We start from the raw sequence: 22606 nt of genomic DNA, 5'->3' as shown, positions 1-22606 counted from the left end.
GGCTCCTTGGCATAAGTCACACGGACTGGGGTGGGAGATCCTTTGTGTTGCAACTCCTGCCACTTCCTGATTTCCTGCTGGAAGTGACAGGGGTGTATAATACGTCTACCCATAATAGGTGGGCATAATATATATGCAAATAATGAAAAATATGTCATAGCAACACTGGGTGCAACAGATGTCTGTGTTCCCAGCATCCAACATTAGTAAGGCGATGAAGGGTGTTATTTAAACTCTGAAGGGCCTGAAAACCTATGAAATCATTTGCAGTTTGATCGATTGCATGCACTAAAAACCTCTTTCGAACAAATTTTTAAAAAAAAATTTCAGGCAGCACAGACTCCGCTTACCACAGACCCGCTGCTAAAGGCATTCCCCTCCAAAGGCATACCCCCTGCTCGAGGTCAGTGAGCCCACTTAAAATATGTAAAATGGTCTAACGCCAGAAAATCACCAGCTGACAGGGGTATACTTCTAAAGTAGGCGGAATTTCTGCCCTGTCGAATATGTGTCAGGATTCTGCAAAACTGGAAAGTCCAGCCCTCTATATTTAAATATGCTTTGTTCTTTTGGAATGGGTACAAATGCAGCAAATTCCACCAAAATAAATGCTGGCAGAAGATGAAAAGAATTCAGGAATGTGATGACTTGAAAGGGTAAATTTTCCAAATGTGGGGCTTCAGCCCCATCAGTGGGCAAGGTCCCGCATGAGTGCACAATTAAGAAATTTGCTCGTACAAATCAAATCAAACTTTTAAAAAAAAATCATTAGAGTAAGGTCTCTACTACTTGTGAGATTGATTTCTCCTGATCAGCAGATGCTCTATAACACATTTGGCTTTCTTTCACAGTAAATATACCATTATACATATAATTAAAATGTCCCACTTGATTACACAATTTCCTCTGCCCATTTTAAAATTGTTTTCAATTACCATAATACCATTTTTGTGATGAAGTGCAAAAGACATACAATATTGGCCCATTTTGTTCTCACGTCTCTCACTTCCCCACCCCCTGCCCCATTTTTAAAAAAATCAAAAGACGTGTAACACATTGCTTGTATGTACCTAACTGCATGCAATTGTCAAAAGAATTGGACCATTCTCTTCTTGCAAGAATCAGGATTTAATTTTTAACTTGAGACCGACACAGCATTCACAAAATGTTCACATTCTAGCTTACCGGCAGCAGATGACTGCTTTGCAAGACAGAGCAAGATCCAAAAAGGACTGTCGCACTCCAAATGTCAGGGCATATTTGAGGGTTTTCCCATCTATGATCAGTGCAAAGTCGTTGTCCTTACGCAAAGCATCACCTAGAGTATTGCAGTGGTGGCTAAGGCAGTCCCTTGTTGTCTGTTAAGTAATTTTTGAAAAAGTAAACGGGTTTACACAGAAGCAAAAAGTTTACAGAAAACTAATAAATTATCCTACTTTGAAACCAACAAAACTGAAAACTTAAAAAAAATGGCAGAATTCTCATCCCAGGCTTGTCAGTCGAAGAATTCGTCTGGTTAAATAGATTACAAATGAAATAAATTTCAGTTCTTCCAACATAAAAGGGATGAGGATTCTATAAACCTGATGTGCAAACCATTACGAAGCATTACCTCGACTCTGGCTCAACCACCAAAAGGACAGTCTTCAATCCAATTTCCATAATTCTGTGTCACAGGTGCAATTTGCAACTAGCACAATTCCAAATGAAAGATTTGTGACAATGAAAGCATAATTTTCTCATTTCTTCTTGTGTTGATGCTATAAGCCATCGTTGTGGAGCAGAAAACCTGGTGGACAGCTTACCTCTGTGATAGAGAAGTTAATTGTAATGATCACAAGAGATGCTGTAAATGAGCATTGGTTATAAGGGATACTCAGCATGCATTTAGAATGCAGAGGACATTCTATGACACATCTGATCCAATATTTTAGAGAGGTTACTAGGAAAATGGATCAAGGAGACCCAGTAGACATCAACCACTTGGATTTCCATAATGTGTCACATGAGGGATTGTCCAAAAAAATTAGATTGTATAGTGAGGTGGTAAAGAAGGAAAATAGATAAATATGGGATGGGGCGCAGTTAGTGATTTTAAATGGGGCAGCTTCCCCGGGGTTCAGTCATGAGTGGTGTGCCCCAGTCTTCAACCCTGGGACACCTTTCTGTTCATTATATTCATTAGTGATCTGGAAAAGGGCATAAACAGAACAGTAATTCAATTTGCAGATGACACTAAATGTGTTAGAGTCAGTAACCTGGAAGAATGAAATAGATTGCAACTGGATTTGGATAGATTGGGCAAGTGGGCCCAAGACTGGCAAATGGTCTTCAATGTCGATAAGTGTAGTTATGTTCATAGTTATGTTCATAGTTACATGTAATAAGGATACAGGATATAACACAACTAGGTATAGGCTAAAGGTTAATAAGGAGAAAAATTTGGGTTTGATCCTTCACTGCTCCCTCACAGTTCAGGGTCATAGAATTACATAATGTCTACAGCACAGAAACAGGTCATTCGGCCCAAGGTGCCACATAAAAGATTATTGCTCAAGATAAAGAATCACTGGATTAGGGGTAATATTCTGGCATGGGTGGAGGATTGGTTATCTAACAGGAAGCAGAGAGTTGGGATAAATGGTTCATTCTCGGACTGGCAACCAGTAGCCAGTGGTGTTCCGCAGGGGTCGGTGCTGGGTCCCCAACTCTTTACAATCTATATTAATGATTTGGAGGAGGGGACCGAGTGTAACATATCAAAGTTTGCAGATGATACAAAGATGGGAGGGAAAGTGGAGAGTGAGGAGGACATAAAAAACCTACAGGGGGATATAGACAGGCTGGGTGAGTGGGCGGAGATTTGACAGATGCAATACAATATTGGAAAATGTGAGGTTATGCACTTTGGCAGGAAAAATCAGAGAGCAAGTTATTATCTTAATGGCGAGAAACTGGAAAGTACTGCAGTACAAAGGGATCTGGGGGTCCTAGTGCAAGAAAATCAAAAAGTTAGCATGCAGGTGCAGCAGGTGATCAAGAAGGCCAACGGAATGTTGGCTTTTATTGCTAGGGGGATAGAATATAAAAACAGGGAGGTATTGCTGCAGTTATATAAGGTATTGGTGAGACCGCACCTGGAATACTGCATGCAGTTTTGGTCTCCATACTTAAGAAAAGACATACTTGCTCTCGAGGCAGTACAAAGAAGGTTCACTCGGTTAATCCCGGGGATGAGGGGGCGGACATATGAGGAGAGGTTGAGTAGATTGGGACTCTACTCATTGGAGTTCATTAGAATGAGAGGCGATCTTATTGAAACATATAAGATTATGAAGGGGCTTGATCGAGTGGATGCGGTAAGGATGTTCCCAAGGATGGGTGAAACTAGAACTAGGGGGCATAATCTTAGAATAAGGGGCTGCTCTTTCAAAACTGAGATGAGGGGAAACTTCTTCACTCAGAGGGTAGTAGGTCTGTGGAATTTGCTGCCCCAGGAAGCTGTGGAAGCTACATCATTAAATACATTTAAAACAGAAGTAAAGGGAATTAGGGGTTATGGGGAGCAGGCAGGAAATTGGACATGAATTTAGATTTGAGGTTAGGATCAGATCAGCCATGATCTTATTGAATGGTGGAGCAGGCTCGAGGGGCCGATTGGCCTACTCCTGCTCCTATTTCTTATGTTCTTAACTGGTCCATGCCGAAGTTTATGCTCCACACGAGCCTCCTTCCCACCCCTCTTCATCTAACCCTATCATATCTTTCTATTCCTTTCTCCCTCATGTACTTATCTGGCTTCCCCTTAAGTGTATAGTGCCAGGAGGCTGCAGCCAAAGCCGTATTGCCCAGGTGATTCAATCAGGACCACAGTAATAGGGTCATGGAAGGCTTTATTACAACTTCATTCATAACATGTCCAGTTTTGGTCCCCCGCCGCCCCCACTTCCCTCCACTTCAAAGATTATTGTGACTGTGGAAAAGGTGCCTAGAAGGATAACAAGTATGATGCCTGACCTGAGGATAGACTTCATGCCTTAGGTTTTTGCTCACTGGACAGATGGGCCTTTAGTGAAAATTTGATAGTGATTTGAGATTTTAAAAGGCATACAAATGAAATAGATGGAGTGTTTAAGGTGATAGGGTCAGGCAGAACTAGGTGCCATCCACGTAAACTGAAGTAGCAATTCAGAAAATTCTGTGCAAACAGTACATCACTGGAAATTAACTTTAAGCATAACTATAGGGGAATTCAGACTGAAGTGAACCATATCACAACATATAAAATGCACTAAAATGTTACTCCACAGTCTCTCCCAATCCACCGACAACAGATGAAACAGAATCAAACAATAACCAAAACGCAATATAAAGTATTGCATAGGATTTCTAATACATCTTTTTAAGAATCTAATAAAACCGGTCTTGACAATTCCAAAGTCCCATATTTTTAAAAAAGGGCTGAAAATCTTACTACAACCATTTCATTCACTATTTTAAAAAAAAATAAAAGCTGCTCTTATAAAATGAAAATGACAGAGAAAAAAACAAAAACAAAAATTATTTCAAAAAATGCCATTTCCAACCACCATTATCATTTGACTCTCCTCCCCCTGCAAATCCACCCCACTGGTCATAAGTCATAAAAGATGTGCCTGACATGCAGGTATAGATTTAAGTTACTGCCAAACTTATTGCCATAACAAACTGCTGAAATTTTACCTAAAAGAAATATTTATTTCAAATTTCACAGACTAAGGAAAGGCACAGTTGTATTGTGTTGATTGTGAAAGATTAGCAGGAAATGTACCACAGCTGTTAACAATTATTTCTGCAACTAAATTAGAAGTAATTCTGCCTAATAATAAATGTCTCAACACTCCAAGAACTGTCGTAGACCTTTTGTGTTTGCGGTTTAATCTGAAAGTGCTGTACAAAATATAGTACCATATGGATAGAACCCACATTAAGTCTGTTGCAATATTTGTGTCAAGAACTCCATTAAAAGCTTGTAGTTAGTCCAAATGTCCTCCATGTAAGCCCTACAGGAGATAAATACTGTTCGGTGTTTGTCATTTCCATAAAAGCATGTTCAAACATGTGCCACACAGTGCTTACTGTAGACTAGTCTAGACTGAAGAGCACAATACACAAGGGAGCTATGTTGGGACCAACAGTGCATTAACCAGGGGAATAATATGGACTCAACAGTAAAGAACAGATAGTAGCTATTACACACTGCATGAAATATCACAAAGGAAGGTTAGAAATGAAAATAGCATAACACAGAATTTGCAGCACAGAAACAGGCCATTTGACCCAATTGGTCCATGCCCATGGTAAAGCTCCATTTGGGCCTGCTCCTACCCTTCATCTAATTCTATAAACACATCCTTCCATGCTTTTCTCCCTCATGTTCTTATCTAGCTTTCCCTTAAACGCATCTTTGCTATTCATTTCAACTACTCCAAATTCCACATTCTAACCACTCTCTGGGTAAATAAGTTTCCCCTGAATTCCTTATTGAATTTATTAGTGACTATCTTATATTTATGACCCCTAGTTTTGGACTCATCCACAAATGGAACCATCTTCTCTACATCTACCCTATTGAACCCAGTCATAATTTTAAAGACATCTATCAGGTCACCTCTCAGCCTTCTCTTTTCTAGAAAAAAAAAGAGCCTCAGCTTGTTCAGTCTTTCCTGACAGTTATAACATCTCAGTTCTGGTATTATCCTTGTAAATCTTTTTTGCATCTTCTCCAGTGCCTTTATATCCTTTCTGTAATATGGAGACCAGAGCACAATACTCCAAGTGTGGTCTAACCGAGGTTCTATGTATGTTTAACATAACTTCTTTGCTTTTCAATTCTAATCCTCTAGAAATGAATCCTATTAGAAAGGGATTGTTTGCAAATTACTCCTTTAGAGCTGTCAACATCGGCAAAACATCCGGAATGACAGTTATGATGTATAAGAGTGACACAAAATGCAGACCCATTCACAACATATGGAGCTGTGTTTATTTAGTAAGAGTAATGTACATTAAAGTAGGCTACATTTTTAAAGTGAGTGATTGTCACTCACAACGAGTGACACTTGGCAGCTCCACTTACTGAGTGTGAACCTTGAGCATACTTAAACCTTTTTTAAAAAAATATATTAGCACAAGACAGTTGAACTGACATATGGTCTGGCTGGGTTTGATTTTACTTCTTCACTGCTACAAATCCAAGCTGACCAAAAAAATACAGATACCACAAGACAACTTCTGTCTGCCTCTAGTGCTTACAACAACAATAGGAGTTGTTGATGTACTTACCCATAACCTTGGTCTTCTAACATTGTAAAACGTGCCAACTAAACATGCATTCAAAACTGGGTGTGCATAGCAAATTTTCTAATGTTACATGATAAAGTCAAGGTACAGGTAAATGCCCCAACATGTGCTTGAATTGCACTGTGGGTTGGCAGTACCCACGAATTTTGCCACAATTTAAAACAGAGCCACTTTGGTCAGCAGGCAGGTGAAACTTTAAAAATAGGCTCCGAACTATAAATTCGATTCTAAGATGAATATTAACAATAGATTTTAATTTGCATTTCATTGTAGAAAAAAAACCGAATTTATTTTTCCACTAGTAAAACCATGTTTTCCACCAGTTATCACTATCAGTAAAGATTTGCATCCGTGGTGATTTTTCTAAAGTAGCACTCCATTAACAGTGTTTGCTCCGCCAAATTTCAGACACTTTTCGCATAGTATCTGAGAGGGCAGTGTCTAACTTGGGAGCAGTGCATTGGTATTCCTATTGTTGAAATAGAATTTAATTTAAAAAAAAATCCCATAGGATTGTGCGCCCACCTTATGAAACCAGGTCAGTGAGGATACTACATCACAGCGGGAGTGATTCTTGCCTCTTAAAATCTTGAAAGGTACAAGAATCAAACATCATTGTGCCTTTTCTTATCAACATAAGAGGTATGGCTTTCCTTACGTATGGAACAAAATGGCAGATTTGGCTTTGGCAATATAAACCAGCAGAGACATGCAGGTTTAGTATCCTTTTCTGCTACGGCAATAAAGGTTAAAATATGAATTTCACAGCAGAGGCTACAGATTTTATACCAGATTTACCATGAGTGCACCCCATCCCACTAACAAGAACATTAGTTCACCTTATAAATGTGTAAAATCACTGATTTGGAACACTAATATAATTATAAAGCCACAACCATCAAGAAACAAACATAAATAAGGATTGAAGTGAGTACATCAATTTGACAGCATTTTCCTGCATTTTTACATGCAAATATAATTTTGTCCCATTTTTAGCAGACATTAAGTCGTATCAGTCATTCAACTGTGCAAAAATATATATTGCGTGATTAGATGATTCAAACAAAGTAAGCAGACAAGATGCCAAAGAATAAGAAACATCCTCCTATAATCAATTCACACTTTATTGGGCATTTCCCAGTCTGGCCTTGGGTTGGAATAAAGCTCATTTGTAAAGGAGCAGAGAGAAAACTTTCACACACAGCTGCAGTTACATCATTACTTTCTTTGTCCCTGTAACTGGCCAGCTAGCTCTTCTCACTCAACAATCAAAAAGCAAAATGTTTCTCTTTCACAGCTTTACTGCCACACAATATCAAGCAAATCAATTAACAATTTATCTTGGTTTGTTGACAAAGCAAGCAACCCAAGGCTTGATCTGCCTCAATTATTGAAACTCATTGGAGCAATTCATATCAGGCCTCAGTGAAAGATACTATAAGCCTCATTAGTAAATGATCAAAAATCTATAAAACCACAGCTTCCCACCCACCCCCTTTTCAAAAAATGTTTTCTTCCTCTTTCTAAGGCCTCCCTCTGACTTGAAGCACTTTCTAGTTGAGAGATTGGACATGCCTGTTGTCAAGGCTGTGTCAAATCTAATCGTACTCTGTAACTGGATGCTAAGAGCTTTGCGAGAGCAGCCCAGTGATTTTCATGTTGATTTTTCCTTCCTGATTTCCAGGATATGGGCTTTGTTAGCAAAGCCAATATTTATTGCCCATTCCTAGCTGCCCTTCAGAAGGTGGTGGTGAGCCACCTTCTTGAACTGCTGCAATCCATGTGATGACGGTTCTCCCACAGTGCTGTTAGGTAGGGAGTTCCAGGATTTTGACCCAATCACAATGAAGGAACGGACATATGTTCAAGTCAAGATAGTGTGTTACTTGGAGGGGAAATTGGAAGTGATGGTGTTCCCATGCAATTGCGGCCCTTGTCCTTGTAGGTGGTGGAGGTCACGGGTTTGGGAGGTGCTACCAAAGCCGCCATTGTGAGTTACTGCAGTACATCCTGTAGATAGTACGCACTGCAGCCATTTCGCCAGTGGTGGAGGGAGTGGGTATTTAAGCTGGTGGGTGGGATGCCGATCAAGAGGATTGCTTTGTCTTGGTGACGAGCTTCGAGTGTTAATGCAGCTGCAACCATCCAAGCAAGTGGAGAGTATTCCATCACACTCCTGACTTTTGCCTTGTAGGTGGTGGTCAGGCTTTGAGGAATCAGGAGGTAAGTAACATGCCGCTGAACACCCAGCCTCTAGCCAGCTCCGTATTCTTTATCTCAAGGATTAAAATTACTAAAATCTGTTGGAAAGAAATTAATATGAGCTTACTCTCAGCGGTAGAAGGTAGCTTTTGTGATAATTTTAATTATTTTGCACTATTTAAGATGAATGGTAGTAGAACACAGGCATTGGTGGGTAGCTTGTTAAAATCATCAGCACAGTGCGCCACAGAAGTAAAAGCAACAAGTATGATCTTATGAGTATAAAGCAAGAATGGTACATAAGTCCCAAGGACCAATAGTAAATATGTACAGAGCACTGGTTCAGTCTCTTTTGGAATATTGTGTACAATTCTGGTCACCCGACAGCAACAGGGACATTTGGCTTTGGCTGCACAGAAGGGCAACTGAAGTGATACCAGGGATTAAATAATTTAGCTACCAAGACTGCCTATGCTGGAAATGCTTACACTGGAGAAAAAGGAGGAGACTCAAGGGAGTTTTCAGAATTAGAGTCTGCAGCACTGAAACAGGTCATTTGGCCCAACTGGTCCAAACCTGCGATTATGCTCCACTTGAGCCTGAGCCTGAATTCTGAGCATAAATAAATTGAACCCTAATAAGCTGTTCAATATAACTGTAACCGAGGCACAGTCTCTAGCTCAGCAAAGAGAAGGCGGAGATTTAGATTTAACAATTTCACAGAGTGACGGTGAAAGTAACAATTCAGGGAAATAAGTGAAAGAGTATAATATGGTATGCTTCTGAACTTTGGGTCAGGCCAAATGGGTTGCAAGGGTCTTTTCAGACCCTGTACATTCTGGCGCAGAGCTTCACCCCCTGGGAATTTGGGCGGACGACACCATAGGTTTCCATTCTGGAGGTTCGTGTCCAAATTCCAGTATGTGCTCCAAATGGGTTAAGCTCCACAGTGGGTATATGAATTACTCTTTATAGAATCAAAGAAATTTATGGCACAGAAGACAGCCATTTGGCCCATCGTGTCTGTGCCTGCCGAAAAAGGTTTCCAACCTAATCCCACATTCCAGCATTTAGTCTGTAGCCCTGTGGGTTACAGCACTTCAAGTGCACATCCAAGTACTTTTTAAATGTGATGAGGTTTTCTGCCTCTACCACCCTTTCAGGCAGTGAGTTCCAGGCCCCTACCATCCTCTGGGTGAAAAAAATTCTCACCTTAAATCTAAATTTAAAGTAATTGGTAGAAGGATTAGAAGGGAGTTAGAATCATAGAATCATAGAAGTTTACAACATGGAAATAGGCCCTTCGGCCCAACATGTCCATGTCGCCCAGTTTATACCACTAAGCTGGTCCCAATTGCCTGCACTTGGCCCATATCCCTCTATACCCATCTTACCCATGTAACTGTCCAAATGCTTTTTAAAAGACAAAATTGTACCCGCCTCTACTACTGCCTCTGGCAGCTCGTTCCAGACACTCACCACCCTTTGAGTGAAAAAATTGCCCCTCTGGACCCTTTTGTATCTCTCCCCTCTCACCTTAAATCTATGCCCCCTCGTTATAGACTCCCCTACCTTTGGGAAAAGATTTTGACTATCTACCTTATCTATGCCCCTCATTATTTTATAGACTTCTATAAGATCACCCCTTAACCTCCTACTCTCCAGGGAAAAAAGTCCCAGTCTGTCTAACCTCTCCCTATAAGTCAAACCATTAAGTCCCGGTAGCATCCTAGTAAATCTTTTCTGCACTCTTTCTAGTTTAATAATATCCTTTCTATAATAGGGTGACCAGAACTGTACACAGTATTCCAAGTGTGGCCTTACCAATGTCTTCTACAACTTCAACAAGACATCCCAACTCCTGTATTCACTGTTCTGACCAATGAAACCAAGCATGCCGAATGCCTTCTTCACCACCCTATCCACCTGTGACTCCACTTTCAAGGAGCTATGAACCTGTACTCCTAGATCTCTTTGTTCTATAACTCTCCCCAACGCCCTACCATTAAGAATTTTGACCTCTCCGCTAAGGGAAATATGTCCTTCCTATTCACTCTATCTAGGCCCCTCATAATTTTCTACACCTCAATTAAATCTCCCCTCAGCCACCTCTGTTCCAAAGAAAACAACTCCAGCCTATCCAATCTTTCCTCCTAGCTGAACTTCTCCAGTCCTGGCAACATCCTCGTAAATCTCCTCTGTACCCTCTCTAATGCAATCACATCCTTCCTGTAATGTGATCAGAACTGTACACAGTACTTTAGCTGTGGCCTAACTAGTGTTTTATACAGTTCTAACATACTCTCCCTGCTCTTATATTCTATGCTTCGGCTAATAAAGGAAAGTATCCTGTATGCCTTCTTAACCACCGTAGCTACCTGTCTTGCTACCTTCAGGGATCTGTGGACATGCACTCCAAGGTCCCTCTCTTCCTCTACACTTATCAGTATCCTACCATTTATTGTGTACTCCCTTGCCTTAGAACATAAGAAATTGGAGCAGGAGTAGGCCAATCGGCCCCTCGAGCCTGCTCCTTGTTTGCCTTCCCCAAATGCATTACCTCATATTTCTCTGGATTGAATTCCATTCGCCACTTTTCTGCCCACCTGACCAGTCCATTGAAATCTTACAGCAGTCTACAGCTTTCTTCCTCACTATCAACCACACGGCCAACTTTTGTATCATCTGCAAACTTCTTGATCATGCCCCCTACATTTAAGTCTAAATCATCGATATATACCACAAAAAGCAAGGGACCTAGTACCGAGTCCTGCGGAACCCCACTGGAAACAGCCTTCCAGTCACAAAAACACCTGTCAGCCATTACCCTTTGCTTCCTGCCACTGAGCCAATTTTGGATCCAACTTGCCACTTTCCTTTGGATCCAATAGACTTTTACTTTCCTGACCAGTCTGTCATGTGGGACCTTGTCACAGCCTTGCTAAACTCCATGTAGACCACATCAAACTTGCTACCTCATCGACCCTCCTTGTTATTTCCTCAAAAAATTCAATCAAGTTAGTCAGATATGACCTTCCCATAGTAAATCCATGCTGACTGTCCTTTATTAATCCGTGCCTTTCTAAATGACGATTAACACTGTTCCTCAGAATTGTTTCCAATAATTTGCCTACCACAGAGGTTAGGCTGATTGGCCTGTAATTACTTAGTCTATCCTTCTCCCTTTTTAAACAAAGGTACAATGTTAGCAGTCCTCCAGTCCTTCAGCACCATGCCTGTATCCAGTGAGGATTGGAAAATGATGGTCAGAGCCTCTGCTATTTCCTCCCTGGCTTCTCTTAACAGCCTGGGATACATCTCATCCGTGCCTGCCAAATTTAGAGACCCCTGGTTGTCTAGAAGTATAAGGGGCAAGATAAAGCAGAAAAAGAAAGCTTAGGACTGTCATAGAAAACTAAATACTGCAGAAAGCCTCGAGGAGTATAGAAAGTATAGGGATGACATACAAAAGGAAATAAGGAAAGCAAAGAGAGGGCATGAAAAAATATTAGCTAGTAAGATTAAAGAAAACCCAAAGATGTTTTGTCAGTACATTAAGAACAAGAGGATAGCTAAGGAAAAGTTGGGACCTATCAGGGATGATAAGGGTAACTGGTGAGTAGAAGCAGAGGATGTGGGTAGGATTTTAAATGAATATTTTGTCTCTGTATTCACAAAGGAAAGGGATGATCCGGATGTAGTAGTTAAAGAGGAGAGGTGTGAAATATTGGATAAGGTAAACATAACGAGAGAGGAAGTACTAGAGGGACTAGAATCCTTGAAAGTTGATAAGTCACCAAGGCCGGATGGATTGTTTCCTAGGAATTCGCTGCCCGAATTGGTGGTAGAGGCAAGGACCCTCAACTCTTTTTAAAAAGTACCTGGACCTGCACCTAAAGTGCTGTAAGCTGCAGGGCTATGGACCAGGTGCTAGAAGGTGGGATTAGAATGGGTACCTGGTTGTCCTTTGAGTTAGCGCAGACACAATGGGCCCCCTTATGTGCTGTATCTTTTCTATGGTTCTCGGATTTATCTATTTTCAAAGATGCTAAAACCCTTAATATTTCCTCTCACTATGTTTATCCCATCCAATATTACACATTCCTCCTCCTTAACTACAATATCTGCATCGTTCCCCTCTTCTGTGAAGAGGGACGCAAAGTATTCATTAAGAACCATACTCGTGTCTTCTGCCTCCACACACAGGTTACCTTTTTGGTCTCTAATAGCCCCTACTCTTTCCTTAGTTATCCTCTTGCTCTTTATGTATTTATAAAACATCTTTGGGTTTTCCTTTATGTTTCTATCTGCATGTTATGCACACAACGGGAAAACAAAAAAAGCCATTGATTTTTTTTGTTGATGTGTTAATGGTAAAATGCTTTTTTAACCACAAAAATCATGGTCCAGTGGAGAACCATGGTGGAGCAACATGTTGCAATATAGAATGGTGGGATTCAAGTTCTCGCCTACGATAACATTAAGAACTCAGTGTTTAGGTAAAGTGCGCTGCTGTGGAGAGCCACAGAGCAGAGGTTAGGAAAATTCTTCCCTCAGGCTATTGCTCCAAAACAGTATTGGCAGAAGCCTGGAGCGGGACACCTTGTTGTCCTTTTAGCCACAACTAGACTGTGGTTTGGAGAGACCAGAAGGGGTGGGGGAGAAAATATCTCAAGGAAGGAGGGGTCTCATCAATAGGAGTACACTACTTGTGACATGGGACACAAGTGATTTTGTTAAAGAAAATACTCTGAAGAGAACCATGTGTAAGTTTACACGGATGTAGTAAAATGGGATAATCCAGTGCCCCAGCTAAATTTTCTAGGGAGTCTAGAAGAGGGTTGAAGTCTGTGCACTTCAACCCTCTTCAATGGCCAAAATTGACTTAAAATATAATGGAAGCATTTGATCGGATGTAAATCTCCTGTAGGGTTTGATATGTGTCATCCGTTCTGTCAATGAACCAAGGAAATGGGTTGTGGAATCTCAGGATACGTTTCTACAGGGACGTTTCTACATTAGCTCAGGTCCAATTAAATTGGCAATATGCTGTGAGGTAATTCATTAGTGGCCATATGAGAGAGAGGGTATGTGATGCTTTTGCAGGTGATTGTTGGCTTAATATTGTTATAAAGTATTTATATATACTGCAGCTATATTGCACCATTATAATGTGCTGTAATTTCTAAAATGGGACTAAAGTTATAATTTTTAAAAATGATTGTTAAAAAAAAATACACAATGTATAATTTGACCTACAACTGTAAGCTTTTTTTAAAAAAAGAAAAAGCACTAATTCAGCCTCAGATGGAAACACACCCAGTCAGGTACGTCAGTGCATACTTATATAAGCAACTTATATAGTCACTAAAACATACACAAGTGAGAGCTCAAAAACACTGCTACATATTAGGAACATAGGAACAGGAGTAGGCCATTCAGCCCCTCGTGCCCGCTCTGCCATTTGATAAGATCATGGCTGATCTGTGATCTAACTCCATATACCTGCCTTTGGCCCATATCCCTTAATACCTTTGGTTGCCAAAAAGCTATCTATCTCAGATTTAAATTTAGCAATTGAGCTAGTATCAATTGCCGTTTGCGGAAGAGAGTTCCAAACTTCTACAACCCTTTGTGTAGAAATGTTTTCTAATCTCGCTCCTGAAAGGTCTGGCTCTAATTTTTAGACTGTGCCCCCTACTCCTAAAATCCCCAACCAGTGGAAATAGTTTCTCTCTATCCACCCTATCTGTTCCCCTTAATATCTTATAAACTTCGATCAGATCACCCCTTAACCTTCGAAACTCCAGAGACTACAACCCCAATTTGAGTAATCTCTCCTCGTAACTTAACCCTTGAAGTCCGGGTATCATTCTAGTAAACCTACGCTGCACTCCCTCCAAGGCCAATATGTCCTTCCGAAGGTGCGGTGCCCAGAACTGCTCACAGTACTCCAGGTGCAGTCTAACCAGGGTTTTGTATAGCTGCAGCATAACTTCTGCCCCCTTGTACTCCAGTCCTCTAGATATAAAGGCCAACATTCCATTTGCCTTCTTGATTATTTTCTGCACCTGTTCATGACACTTCAATGATCTATGTACCTGAACCCCCAAGTCCCTTTGGACATCCACTGTTTTTAACTTTTTACCATTTAGAAAGTACCCTGTTCTATCCTTTTTTGATCCAAAGTGGATGACATCACATTTGTTTACAATGAATTCCATTTGCCACAGTTTTGCCCATTCACCTAATCTATCAATATCCCTTTGTAATTTTATGTTTTCATCCACACTGCTTACAATGCCACCAATCTTTGTGTCATCGGCAAACTTAGATATGAGACTTTCTATGCCTTCATCTAAGTCGTTAATAAATATTGTGAATAATTGAGGCCCCAAGACAGATCCCTGCGGGATTCCACTAGTCACATCCTGCCAATGTGAGTACCTTCCCATTATCCCTACTCTCTGTCGCCTTTCGCTCAGCCAACTTCCTAACCAAGTCCGTACTTTTCTCTCGATTCCATGGGCTTCTATCTTAGCTAACAGTCTCTTATGTGGGACCTTATCAAATGCCTTCTGGAAGTCCATATAAATAACATCCATTGACATTCCCCTGTCCACTACTTTAGTCACCTCTTCAAAAAATTCAATCAGGTTTGTCAGGCATGACCTACCTTTCACAAATCCATGCTGGCTCTCTCTGATTAACTGAAAATTCTCGAGGTGTTCAGTCACCCTATCCTTAATTATATTTACACACAAATTCAATAAACTACAAGGAGAAACTGTTTAATTGGTTAGGTTATTTTTGGAGAGGTGTGTGGGGAGCTGGTGTGATTCCTCCACCATCTATTATATCTACTTAATATAAATTGTCCAACTCAAGTTCTTCTGATATGATCCCAGCATACTTAGTGAACATGTTCCGCTGAAATGTGCGTGTACACATAAATACATGCACCCACACCCATTTCCCCCAATGTAGTTAGGTGGTTATTCTCCCTAATTTGGAATGAGCCAGATGGTCAAAATCAGTGACCAGCATAAAAGGGCAAACCATTCAAGTTGAGCAAAGTCATACAGGCAACATATCAAACAAGGGCATTATGCATGTCATGACACAGTAGTTCCTGGGTGCTGTCTTGGTTCCCTGATTTAGCACAGGTACACTGAAATTATGCAATTGTGGAGGTCTTAGCCTCATTAGCATACTGAAGAGCAGCAGGAAGTTTATACTTGAACTTTAGTGCCATACTTATGAACACAGTGATATAAATGCAGCACTAAAACTCCAGTATAATGGAAGTATAAAGGAATAGCAGCAACCCTATTGGGCAGAATAACAGGCCACCTGATCTAGCTAGCATGGGAAGGAGGAGTGTAAATTTTAACTATTTTAGCAAATAGAATCTCACATGGCAGCCTGAAGTCTAATGCCACTTTTAGATTATGAAAACCCTTCCATTGAGGCAGCCATGTAACGTAAAGGAGGCATTAAACCACAACACTGCTCCCATGACATTAAGATTTCTAATCTTTTAGTGCTTGTTAAATCTGCAGTTTGGGGTTTTGCCAGTGGCTAAGTGGATTTATCCAGCAAGCAGCCAAGCCATAGAACAGGAAATTCTCAGGCTGAACTCTGGTCCATGCTGAATTAGCTGATCTCAGCCAGTACAGTAGTAGGTGTGGTACAAGTGGCCTCAGGATTACAGAAGTGAAACTCAGTCAGGTTTCTTGTGCGATCCAGTGACCCCTGACTGAAGTGCGCAGGTGTGAACATTAAGCAAATACAGTATCAAGCTCTGCTACGATGCCCTGTGGCCGAGTTGCTTGCTAACAGTCACAGTCATGTATGAATAATGACTAACTGGTCAGGTACCAGAAGGCAACTAGCACTCCGGCAAACAGTCAATGCCTTTGGAAAAAGGGAGAAAAATTAGTAAGAAAAGTCTGTAATTTGCCTCTTTCATTCACAAAGTACAAATGCTAGAATTCTTTGCATGTTTTCACAAATGCTCAGACATCAGCACAATGACTACTGACAATAGAAAGGATTCTCTTATTCATTAAAAACTAATTAAAACATGGTATTTAACTGTCAAAATTAAATTGATTAAGGCGATTAAGAGTCATTTGGTAGTGAAGCTAAAAATTTCACAGGCAAATAATATGAATATCACAGAAAAACATCCCAGCTTTACTCAACTACATTTATACACAAGTATCCAATGTGTAGGACTGCTTCAGGTAAATAGATATTGAAGCCAAATGCTATTCCAGACTTTGAGTTTCCTCCTTTGGTTCTGCTGGGAGAAGTCACAGTGGGTGATCAGAAACTCAAATCATTCAGCGTCACTGACCTGAAAACTCACATAGTAACTTCAATGGAAAATAAAATCAAACAGAGCTCAAAACGGGCGGCCGATATGGAAATTGGCCGTATTGCACTACCGCCCAAGACGGATTTATACTCCAATGAATTTTTTAAAAATTGGATTTACTTTCATGATTTAATTATATTATTCAGGATTTAATGTGAACAATTCATTTCTTCAATTTGCTGGACACAATATCATAGAGATTTCAAGTACTTACATCGAGAGTAGGCGCATTTAGAACCATAAGACCCATGTTTTTGGTCAGAAGTTTACATGAGTGTCCTATTTAGGAAATATGAAACAAAAAAACTTTAGTTAGCGTTTCATTAGAAATACAAACTGTATAAATCTGTTGTATAACTTCCACTACAATATAGTTTTATGACCAGTGAACCCTGGGGATGTGACTTGTGATTAAGACGTTTTCTTTCTGCTGTGGATCATTAAAGCTCAGGTGCAAATATAGTGAATTGTACAGTAATGTAACAAAACCTGTACATTGATCAGATCTGTACTTTTAACTTGCAGATTTTAATAGAGGTATTTAGAAAAGTACTTTATACAAATGTGTTCTCTCATGAATTTAAGCATTATCTTGTTTTTGTACTCCTATTAGTATAGTCCAATTTACTGATCAGTGTTGAAAATGTTAGGTTGCTCTGTTAATTATCAGATAATAATTGATTCAAAGATCAAAGCTCATCACTATTAGAGAATCAGCCTCCTCATTCAAACATCTTAATATATATAATTTTCAGAGATGAAAACAGTCTAAGTGCGACAAGAAGCAAATAGTCACACAAACTATTAATTTGTGGATCGGAACATTTTTCCAACACTATTGTCTGAAGGAATGAATAAACTAGAATAGTATGAAATGCTCAAATCTCTCCCCACCCCCAGTTCTTCCTGTGGGAAAGACAACAATTGATAAAAATGGTTTGGGAAACAAAAAAAAGTCCAATCAAGAAGAGACATGAAAACCTTAGTGCAACATGAAAAGTCGATTTCTACAAAATGCAAAGTTTAGTTTCTTTTATCATCTTTTTTATTTTCCATTTGCTAATCATTGAGCACTGCATAGCATTTACAGATTTCAAAATGCTAGCATCTTCTGCAACATAACATTTAAAAACATGAAGTAAATTTACAAGACAGGATATTGAAAAAAATGAATTAAAAGTGCTGTCTCATGGGGGAGGAAGGATGTGGGAAAGCTGTTTAGAAACAATTTCAATGCATTATCATCTGACTTTTAGATAGAACATATGGAGCTAATCAGGTAACATTAATCTGATGGCATTATTGTCACCATCACAAGCTGACTAATTAAAAAAAGTCTTCCCATAAGAACAATTACCTAAACTCTAAATAGTTTTAAGCAAAAATTGTGTTTTATCACTAAATTCACTTTGATATTCTTGACAATCATACACATGCAAACTGCTGAATTTCTTTGATTACTTAGGTGAGGGGCCAAAGCCCATAATGCAGGAGAGAACACGAGGTAAATCAAGTAGTGATAGCAAGAGAACTTTAAGAACCTGTAGATTGTAAGAGGAAGCAAAGACGGAGGGAGGTAAAAAGAGGTAATTTAAATTTCTGGTTTAGACTTTAATGGAAATGAAAAAGGATCTCTTTATTTATGGTTCAGTACAATATGAAATGTGATTGGCACACATATTGTACATGTCATGGTGGAGAAAATCAAGCCAATTAAAATGAGGACTAGTTTAAAACTGGGAAAATGAAAGAAGTTGTGAATATTTCTTGAAGTAATTCAGATTTTTAAGAAGGGTAGGGAGTCCTCACCCTGGACCACGCCCCTGAGGCACCATTTGCTTCTTAAGGGGAAAGGCAGAGATTCCACCCCTTTCAAAGCTGCCCAGAAGATCTGGATCTCTATTCCAGTGGGTTCCACCGGAGTTATGGCTTGAGTCCAGCGAAACCCCTACGGATCTTTGGAGACCTAATCTTGTACTTTGTTTCCAGTGCTGATCACTAAGACACAAGGGAGATATTTAAGCATTGGTGATGATGCAGTGAGGAGCCATGAGGCTGATCTCTAGTGTCAAAGGTGTGCGATGTGAGGAAAGGCCTTGAAAGGAGGCAATGGAGAGGTGATCTTCTAATGGCATACAAGATATTTAACAGTTTGGAAAAGGTAAACATAGAAATTTACTTAAAATTGTGAGTAGAACAAAGGGGCCAGAGGTTCAAACCAGTAAAAGATAATTTAGGACCGATATTAGGAAATTCATCTTCACAGAGACTGGTCAGTAATTGGAATGGACTCCCAGACACAGTAGTGGCGGCGAAAACCCTGGAATTATTTAAGAACCAAATGGATGCTGCATTAGAGGACGCAAATCTTTAGGGATATTTTGGATAGATGGACCAAACTGGGCTGAATGGCCTGCTTCATCTTTTAGTACCTATAAAAATATTTTTTAATATGTCGTGGGCATTTTTATTACCAGTCTTCCCCTTTCCGTTACCATCACTTTTACAAAGCTGAAGACAGGTGTGTGAGAATGAAATGTTTTAATTTTTTTTAAAAAAGGAATTCAGCGACTCCGATTACATCTTTACCGAGAATTTCCTTGGGAGCTCTCCTGATCAGCCTCTGTAACTTTAGCTGAAACCCTTCATAGATGCAGAACCCCCAAGGAAATTCCCAACGCTGTTTACACTGTATATAAATGACTTGGAAGTGGGAACAGAAGCAAAACCCTCTCAATTTGCAGATACCACCAAACTAGATGATACTGAAACAACAGGGAAGAGGCTATTCTAATACAGAAGGACCAAATAGATTAGGCTGATGAATGGTAGATGTCACCTACTGTTGGGAAAGGAAACAGTGGAAATATAAGATAAATGGGATTAATCTACAGAACACAACACAGCAGGTAAGTTCATGAGCACTGATAGATCACTGAAACCATCAGCAAAATGCGCAACAGCAGTAAAAAGAGCAAGTAGGATCTTCTGTTGTATAGCAAGAGAAGTAGAGCTCAATCTCAGGAAGCGATTGAGTTAGTAGTGTGCTGGTTCAGCCCCATCTGGAGTACTGGGTACAATTCTGACTAGTGTATTATGAGAAAGGCATACAGTGATCTCAAAGAATTTATCATCAAAAGATAGAGAAAAGGTGAGTGTCAATGGACTCAATATTCCTGGGGTCAGAGAGGGCAGAAAGAAAGATCTCCAACCAAGGGGTGCAGGAATTCAGAACTTGTATTTATATACTGCCTTAATACCTCCTAACAACCAATGAATTTCTATTATGCTGGCAAACACGATAGCCCATTTTCATACAGCAAGGTCCTACAAACAGCAAATGATCAGCTAATGTTGTTTTTGGTTGAGGGAGGAACATTGGCCCAGGATACCTGGAGAACTCCTTACAATTGAAGAGGTGGACAGGGTCACATTTTAACATCTCAAGCAAAAGCCAGCACCTGACAATACAGCACACCTTCAGTACTGCAGTGAAGTGTAATCTAGATTATGTGCACAAGTTCCTGAGGTGGGAGTGTTACCAAATGGCTAAATTGACACTTACTAGGTAGGAACAATGCACTGCCCCCCCCCCCCCCCCCCATTATGGTACCTCAAAGATTTGCTTCAAAAACCTGTGGCTTGGAACTTGAATCCCCTGGGCTATATTCAAAACTACAACACACTTAGAAAAACTTCAGCAGTTCACAGCCAAGTTACTGGATCCAGAAAACCATATGATGGTACAGTAAGGAGAGAAAATGGTATGGACCTACCGTTGGTTGAGTGGGAAACCACACCAGTTTGGAAATCCTAAAGTCACCTTGCAACTGAAGGAGACGGCAAAGAAGAACTTTACGATACTTATTTATGGGACAATAGTGGGGCTACAGGACAACTCTAGAATGGAATGCCTTTACATCCAAACAGAGAAATCTCAGACTTAATTTCAACCTTTATCTATGCCAGGCTAATTGAATTCTCCACCTCGTGGACTCCAAATAATACTTCAATTCCCCAATGATATATCTCCTATCATTCAAGATGTGTGCCTTTGAATTTACCTGTGCCGTCTCTTCAATCTCTCTTACACCTACTTTGCCTTTGCTGCTTCTTGGAAATTTGTTTGCGTTCATCCTATTCTCCAAGAGGAGTCATTCCGCTCTTCAAATTACCATCCTGCTTCCCTTCCATCAATAATTTATACGTTATGGAGAAGGCTGCTGTTAGCTCGTAAATTATCAGCAACCTTAAAAGCTCTGGGCTAAAAATATTACCATCATATGGCCTCTCCCCAAATCTATGTTTCATGGTTACCTAGTTTCTTCTTGTGCTGTTGTTGGCTCAATCTTTAACTTTTTCATTACCTCTGGCTCATCAGACCTCAATCCTTTTTACCCTTTCATACTCTCCACCACCTTCATATCATGATGTGGAGATGCCGGTGATGGACTGGGGTTGACAATTGTAAACAATTTTACAACACCAAGTTATAGTCCAGCAATTTTATTTTAAATTCACAAGCTTTCGGAGACTTCCTCCTTCCTCAGGTAAATTTACCTGAGGAAGGAGGAAGTCTCCGAAAGCTTGTGAATTTAAAATAAAATTGCTGGACTATAACTTGGTGTTGTAAAATTGTTTACAACCTTCATATCAGTTACCTCTTCCACTTATGATCTAACCTTAACCATTCTAGACACTCAAACTTCCTTCAGGTTGCACATTTTCAGTGCTCATAACCTCCAGTCGTCTCAAAGCACAATGTTGAAACCTTACCTTTTGACCTCCTCCACAGTCTTAAATGGACCATTGAAAATATAGTTTCTTTCAGCACCACAAATACACTTCGTTCATGGTTCTCGCAAATCTAAACAACTACCTCATCTTACCCTTAATTGCTTACTGTAGTCCTCTCATGTTCTTGGCCACATTATCTCCTCTGGCATGAGATGGAACTCCAGTCTCCTCCCTTACTAAAGTTGCTTGAAAGTTCAGTTTTCTTCATCCTGCACAGTCAGGCTTACCCACCAGCCCCATCCTCGATGACTGTCCTCATCTTAACATCCCTCCATAGTTTCGCTCCTCTTTCCTGCACTCTCTAGTTCTCCAACTTTGCTTTCCCTCTCCCCTCCCTTTGCTCCACTATTGGTAGCAGAGCCTTTGGCCAACTTGGCCCTACTCTCCATTTCCGAAATCCCGCTGCCTATCTACTTCTTTGTCCTTTTTTGAAAAGTTCCCACCACTTATCTTTTGACCTAGCCTTTAGTCGCTTCTCCTAAACCCCCATCCATAGTTCAGTGTTTATTACTCTTGTTTTTCTGTAAAACATCTTGAGATGTTTGTTATATTAAAGGCACTCTGTAAGTATCCAATGTTGTTGTAGTAGCACAGGTTTAGCAGGGAGGTGGTCTCCCTGCAGGAGGTGTAACACCAGCTGTCTAGATCTGTCAAAAGGGCCATCATGTGCTGCAGTTAAACCAGGGAGTAATATTTCGTAAAAGTGCAAGAACTGCTCCATGTGGCAGCCTTGCATGTGCTACTAATGGGAACCTGACTGAGAAATGCCAGAAAGTTGCTGTGGAATGACCTTTAACCTGCCCTTGGGCCTCACCCCTACAAGATGGCAACAGTGTAGGATGCACTAAACCCTCCATTTGGCTAACTGCTGCTTTGTCACCA

At 40.2% G+C, this 22606-nt stretch overlaps 1 protein-coding gene across 1 annotated transcript in view; it reads right to left on the bottom strand.

Moving 5' to 3' along the window:
* Positions 1–22606, bottom strand: part of atp8a1 (ATPase phospholipid transporting 8A1) — a 417286-nt gene that overhangs the window by 115247 nt on the left and 279433 nt on the right. The window contains exons 23-24 of the mRNA XM_067988311.1: positions 17142–17206; positions 1186–1358 (exon numbers count right to left, since the gene is read on the bottom strand). Of these exons, the coding sequence (XP_067844412.1) occupies positions 1186–1358; positions 17142–17206 (238 nt within the window). The remainder of the gene's footprint in view (positions 1–1185; positions 1359–17141; positions 17207–22606) is intronic.

Source organism: Heptranchias perlo, chromosome 1 (assembly GCF_035084215.1).
Source record: "Heptranchias perlo isolate sHepPer1 chromosome 1, sHepPer1.hap1, whole genome shotgun sequence".
Taxonomy (NCBI): Eukaryota; Metazoa; Chordata; class Chondrichthyes; order Hexanchiformes; family Hexanchidae; genus Heptranchias; species Heptranchias perlo.
This window is presented reverse-complemented; position numbering and strand designations above follow the sequence as displayed.